Source organism: Octodon degus, unplaced genomic scaffold (assembly GCF_000260255.1).
Source record: "Octodon degus isolate 3935 unplaced genomic scaffold, OctDeg1.0 scaffold00299, whole genome shotgun sequence".
Classification (NCBI taxonomy): domain Eukaryota; kingdom Metazoa; phylum Chordata; class Mammalia; order Rodentia; family Octodontidae; genus Octodon; species Octodon degus.
This window is the reverse complement of record NW_004524875.1, coordinates 1,272,035-1,278,633: the sequence shown is the minus strand read 5'-3', so window position 1 is coordinate 1,278,633 and position 6,599 is coordinate 1,272,035. Positions and strand designations below refer to the sequence as shown.

At 44.2% G+C, this 6,599-nt stretch overlaps 1 protein-coding gene across 3 annotated transcripts in view; it reads right to left on the bottom strand.

Moving 5' to 3' along the window:
- Nucleotides 1-6,365, bottom strand: part of CUNH5orf34 (chromosome unknown C5orf34 homolog) — a 35,532-nt gene extending 29,167 nt beyond the window's left edge. For 2 of the 3 annotated variants that reach the window (XM_023707566.1, XM_023707567.1), the window contains exons 1-3: nt 3,848-3,885; nt 2,768-3,002; nt 2,438-2,527 (exon numbers count right to left, since the gene is read on the bottom strand). In XM_023707566.1, the coding sequence (XP_023563334.1) occupies nt 2,438-2,527; nt 2,768-3,002; nt 3,848-3,852 (330 nt within the window). In that variant the 5' untranslated portion in view covers nt 3,853-3,885. Of the gene's footprint in view, nt 1-2,437; nt 2,528-2,767; nt 3,003-3,847; nt 3,886-6,274 lie in introns of those variants that run through there. The other variant, XM_004647300.2, reaches the window with a different exon arrangement.
- Between the last annotated feature and the right edge of the window lie 234 nt (nt 6,366-6,599).

Below are 6,599 nucleotides of genomic sequence, written 5' to 3'. Positions count from 1 at the left end.
ATGTGGTGCTGGGGGATTGAACCGTGGTCCCTGTGGTTTGCTAAGCTTGTTCCAAGTAGGTGCTTTAGACCACTGAGCCATCTCACCAGCCCCAGAACGATTTCAAACGATGAAAATATTCAAAAATAAAACATCAAACAGATTCTTTAGCAAGTAACACCACCAGCTGTTTTTTCATGCTCAATAGAAACAGTAAGTTGTATAACAATATTTTAGTCATTGATTTTACCAATATTATAACCTTTCAGTTTCCATAATCTTAATTTTAGCTGGGCATGGTGGTACAAGTTTATAATCCAACCATTCTGGAAGGCTCAGGCATGAAGATGACAAGTTTAATCTCACACAAACCAATTTAGAAAGCCCTCCTCTCAAAAACACCAACAAAAGGCCAAGGAGACAGCTCAGTAGAATAAACACTTGCCGGGCAAGCACAAGGGCCTGAGTTCAATCCTCAGTTCCACAAAAAAAAAAAAGGGATGGGGACCAGTTAAGATCCTGAGGTCACACACTGTTTCTCCAGTGTGAGACCCAAAGTGTAAATAAGGGCCAAATGAACAATAGGTACTATAAAAGAGGAAGAAAATCTTCAAGGGGGAAGGGGAGGGTAGAAGCAAAAGGAGGGAAGTGGGAAAAAGTGATGGGAAACGCAGGAAAAAAGGGGATGTGGGGAAGGTAGAGGATCGGGAAAAAAGAATCAAGTTATATCACATACAGGTACAAATCCCCTATAATGGATGTGATCATTATTTAGAATTAACACACACCAATACACTTAATTTTTACAAAGAAAGGCCCCAGGTTCATGCTCCAGGACTGCAAAAAATAAATAAATAAATAAAATTTGACTGGGGCTGGAGAGATGGGTCAGTAGAATAAGCACTTCCCTGGCAAGCGCAAGGGCCTGAGTTTGATCCCCAGTTCCGCCAAAAAAATAAATAAATAATAATAATAAAATTTGATTTAAAAAATAAATTTAGGGCTAGAGAGATAGCTCAATAGCCTAAGCACCTGCCTGGGAAGTGCAAGCTCCCAAGCTTGGTCCTTGGTACCACGAATATAAATAAATAAATTTAAAATTTAAAAAATATAGCCTTAATGTAAAAAAAGCCATCGTCAAGAAAGCCTCTGAATTATCCCAAGTTTCCATCGTTAAGATGCTAAAGTTAAAGGCAGTGTGTATTTGGTGGCAAGGCTGGTGTGTGAGCACAGTCAGTCCTGTCAGTCCTGTCTTCTAGAACTAGGAAACCTAGTAAGGCCACCGCAGCACCACCAGCAAGCTATGCAACTCTGCAATTAATAACATTACTTAAAAGCCACAATGGGAAAAACCCAACAGCTGAGGTTATTATCTTACAACTTCTCAAGACCGCTTTGTCACATGTAACAGAAGGCGGGCAGCACTGTGGCAGCCTCAGAAAAGAAGCAAGAAATACAGGGCCGGGGAGATGGCTCAGTGGAACAAGCGCTTCCCTGGCAAATGCAAGGGCCTGAGTTCAATCCCCGGTTCCACCAAAAAAAAAAAAGCAAGAAATAATTTAAAGACGTGTGAGTCAGAGATGTGGCGCAGAGGCAGCATACTGCCGAGCACATACTCAGGCTCTGGGTTAGATCTCCAGCACCAAAACAAGGGAAGAAAAGAAAAATGCAGAATTGTATGGGCTCAAATCCTAGCTTGGCTACTTAGAAAACGCCCACAGCACGCCAGGCACGTTCTTGAGACAGCTCTCTCACCTATAGAGCCAGGGCACTTGTTCTGGGAGGTTGGGCATTCACTCTGACAGCAGGGAGCCATCCATATTGTAAGACCAGCCCTGAATATTTTCAGTGGGATTCTTAGTGCTTGGCACACTGTAAGCTCTTAAACAAGTTAATATTATTATTCCTCACTGCAAAATAAAATTTTATACCTATACATATCCCTATTACACATTAACAATCCAACTGTAAATAAGCTACGAATGTCAGGAAAAGATTTCTTAATTTTGACTCCTAACTATGAAAATATAATCACTCTGAGAAGTCGTAATACTTAGCTATAAAGCAAACGGCAAGGATATGAACTATGTAAGTCTCATGTTTCCCAGGTGAAATGCATAGGTTTATGCTCTCTGCAGCATGTGTTTTTTCTGAGCATCTAGGAGGTGGAGGGTGTTTGCTACACATGTAGTACACATCAAACTACATGCTTATAATTACCTATTCTCAAATATAACATAAAAATGAGGTTTTAAAAACTTACCTTTTTGGGGCTGGAGAGATGGCTCAGTGGTCTAAAGCATCTACTTGGAACAAGCTTGGCAAAGCACAGGGACCGCGGTTCAATCCCCCAGCACCACATGCCAGCCAGCCGCGCCCCCTGGTGGGCTGAGCTGGCCACACACACACATACACACACACACACACAATAAATGTTAAAAAAAAAAAAAAACCTTACCTTTTTTCTTTCAGAAGATAAGATGCTTTCAGATAAATACGGGTAAGTAGCTGACAAGTTTCGAAAATCTAGAGCACACTGAAGTTGCCTCTGTAAAAAGAAATGTAAAATGTCCCCTTAAAAACATAAAATGATTTGGGGCCAGGAATGTAGCTCAGCAGCACAAGTGCCTGCCTGACAAGGGTTAGGTCCTAAGTTTGATTCCCAATACAAAAACAAAACAAAACCATATGGAATGACAGTAATCCAAAATGCAAGTTACTTTTCCTATTCTAGACCCCCTTTGGACATTTTGGTATTCAAAAAATGAGTTTGTGTGACATTACTTACTCGGTAATTGCTGATACCAAAGTGTGTCCTCTGGCGAATTCTTTCTGGTTGTTTTAAAGGATATTCTGAAATAGGAGGTGACTTTTCAAATAAAAATTCAGAGCCACAGGGAGAGAGCTGCAGTCTGGAGCCATTCGCGTACTGCACCTGCACCGTATCATCTCCATAAAGAACCATTCGCGCCTCAGATGTCATGGCTGACAACAGGACAGGGTTATGTTCTTCAAGGTAAAGACTGAAGGAAACAGTACAAAGTTCTTTTAATGCACAAAAGTTGTCAAAATAAGCACATTTTCTCACCACATTAAAGGAAAAAACCTTGACATTGTGTGTATTTATAAAGGAGGAAAACTGACCTTACTATAAATACTTAAAGATCTAAAATGATCATTAAAATAAAATTAAAAAAAGATAGTCTCAATATTGGGCCGGGGAGATGGCTCAGTGGAACAAGCGCTTCCTTGGCAAGTGCAAGAGTCCGAGTTCAATCCCCAGTTCCACAAAAAAAGAAAAGATAAAATGATCATTTTTAGAAAAACACCTTAATTAATCCTAGATTTTATTAATGTAGGAATGCAGGCTGAAAGGAGAAGACTGCTCAAAGTTACAACTGTCCATAACTTTTGTAGCTTTACTACTTCTGAACTTGAAACCCAGCACCTAGATCCCTACCCATAGGCTGCATCACGGAAGCAGCTGCACGCCATCAGCAAAGAGCTTAATGGATCTTACGCCCACCGTCTCCAGAATAGTTCATACCTCTTAAGATGACCCTTACCTACATACGGGAGATGTAGAGCGGAGCTTCACTCACACTCTACCACTTCCTAGCTCTGACCCCAGGGTGTCTCTACATTAGCAAACTGGGAGCAGCAGGGCTGTGCATGAAATACAAATGCCCAGCACTGTACTGCGAAAGTCTCCTAAGGGCTCAGTAAAGACAATGAGATGCTTTTGTCCCTTCCTAAAACTAGTCCCACCTCTTCTATTCTTATCCCCTTTCACTATTCAGGTGATCAAACTTCAACTGCAAAAAAATAACTTGCCACAGATACCATAGGTAACACTTCCCCAGGTTACCTCATTTCCAATGGATAAACCTCTGTAGAGTAGTAAAACTTTCACTGCCTATTTTCTCCATCAATTTTCAATCCACTGCGACCTTCCTTGTCTACTTCTCTACTGACATTATTTCACAATAGCCATTACTGTCTTCTGAATCCTACTAGACCCGGTCAACCTATGACCACATAATCAACCTTTCCCTGCAACCTAACTCCTCTCCCCGCTGTTCCTACCCAATGCCCATTTACCATTTTGGGTTGCTAAAGATTTCTTCTATCTACTTCTGTATTTTATCTTTCACTTAATGACCTTAAATTAAGGCTTCTTCAAGAACTGATCTCGGGCTGGGGAAATAGCTCAGTAGAATAAATGCTTGCCTGGCAAATGCAGGGTCCTGAGCTCAATCCCCAGTACCGCAAAAAAAAAAAAAAAAAAAAAAAAAGAATATAAATAATAAATAACTGATCTTGGTCTCCATTTCATCTCTTCTTATACTGACACTACTGTTAGGCCTCTCCTTACTTCTGTTTAATCCTCCCCTTTGAATGCATGTGCACAGCTGTAGGCAATACAGCCTATAAGTCTTTTTTTTCCCGGAACCAGGGATTGAACTCAGGCCCTTGCACTTGCCAGGCAAGTGCTTGTTCTACTGAGCCATCTCCCCGGCCCTGCCTATAAGTCTTTTGGAACGTCTACACACAAGTAAATGACCCTATGGTCTCTCCTAAGGAGACTTAAGTAATTTTATTTTAATTTTTTTCTCTAGAAAACTAGATCTACCTGACGTCTTTCCTGAACATTCAGTATCCTTAACTTCTAGCCTGCTAGGTTTTTCTTTTTTTCATATTCTGGTTCCATAGATGAGTCAAATTCACTGGACTAAAACGGAACTTACAAAGCAGGCTTCAGTAGCCTGTAATTTCACTTTCACTTGTTGTCTTTTTTAAACAGGGTTTCACTATGCTGTTTTGGCTGGCCTGGAACACGTTGTTCACGCTAATGATCCTCCTGCCTTACTCTCCCAAGTGCTGATATCACAGCGCGCTGCCACACCACCTCACTTTCTCATTCTTGCTTCTTCCCTCACATTCCAATGCCGGCCATTATAATTGAATGATCAAAAAATAAATGAGTAAAATTTTAAATTCCAGCTTCCCTTACATTCACAATTAGATAATAGAATAGCAATGTCAGTAGTCAAAGATAGCAATATGTATTTAACTTCTGTGTTTCTTTCATTCCCATGTAACCTTGCAAATTCTGTTTCTCTTCAATTTGGTCCTCTCTATCCTTTTTTTTTTTTTGGTGGAACTGGGGATTGAACTCAGGCCCTTGTGCTCGCCAGAGAAGCCATCTCCCCAGTCCCTCTCTATCCTTTTTTTTAACCTACACTTCTATCAAATCTTGCAAATGTCTATAGATTATTTTTCCAGCTTCTTCTCTCTCGGTGGCATGTCTTATTACTGCTACATTGCTAACTTCCTACAAGTCACAGTCACGGCCGGAAGGAAGTTGATCAAACTGAGTGTAGGCAGGGCTAGGCCTCTGTGCCTAAAGCAAACCACCTCAGCGCTGAGATAAACATCCGGTCTGGTCAAGGTCAGCTATTAGTCACGGGGCAACCTCACTTTGCAAAAGTATAAACAAAGGACGTTTTGTCACGTGGTTGCTAGTCTCGTCCATCAGGCAGACTTACCACCACCTAGCCCAGCTTTTGTCTTGTCTCTTTTCTCATTCCTGCCACTGTTTCTCCCACTGTTTCTCTCCCAGGGTACAGCCATCTCAGTGAGGCCAACGGATCCCTACAAATCACTTCAATACGTGTTAAATGGCAATAGTCTTCGGAATGACAATATGGTTCCATTGCACAGAGACACACCCGTTTATCTGGTATTTCAAGAAAAAAAAGGTGTCTCTATATACCTAAGAAATTCCTTTGTTTCTGAGTTCAAAGGGGAGAAAGTAGAAAACTTGGTTAATTTTTTTGTTTTAAAAATAGCTTTACTAGTATAGCTGGTGTATTTTAATCGATAATAATTGTAAGTCCCCAGGCATACCCGAGAAGCAAGGGTATGTAACGGTCCTGGCAGCCGGGGGTGGTGGCGCACGCCTGTGATCCCAGCACGCTGGAGGGGAGGCCGGAGGGCCGACCGAGCCGAGACCAGCCTGGGGTACGAGGTGGGCGCAAGGCCGCCTGGGCCCCTGCCTCGGAGGGCAACAACCCAAAGCTCCCGACCGAGGCCCGGCCCTCTTCGCCCCTACCCGCATCTCCGAGCTCCCAACGCGCCCGCCCGCCCCTCAGCCACAAACGCCGGGCCTGAGGCGCCCTGCCGCGGCGACCAGGCGACCGCGCTTCCCGCAGCGCCGCTCTCCCCGCGCTGCTGCCCCGGGGATACCTTCTGTACTTGACAGGTTACCTTCCTGGAAATGGACAACACTCACCACCGCAGAGAAAGCGGGCCGGAGAGAGAGGCTTTGGCTGAGGCGCCGGCCGAGTCCGCACTGAGAAACAGCAAGCGCAGCGGCGACCGAACGCAGGAAACGCAACCGGTTCAAACCTCCCGCGCCGCCGGAAGCAGGGCAGCGGAAGTCCCGCCCGCCCGCCCCGCCCTCGCCCCGCCCCCGCCCCGCCCCGCCTCAAAGCGGGATGAGCCGGCGCGTCTTTCTTCCGGCGCCCGGGGCGAGTCGCGGGCTGCGCTCGTAGGGATAGGCCGTGCGCGAGAGCTGAGCGTCAGCGTGGATGAGATGACCTCCACGACTGACCTGG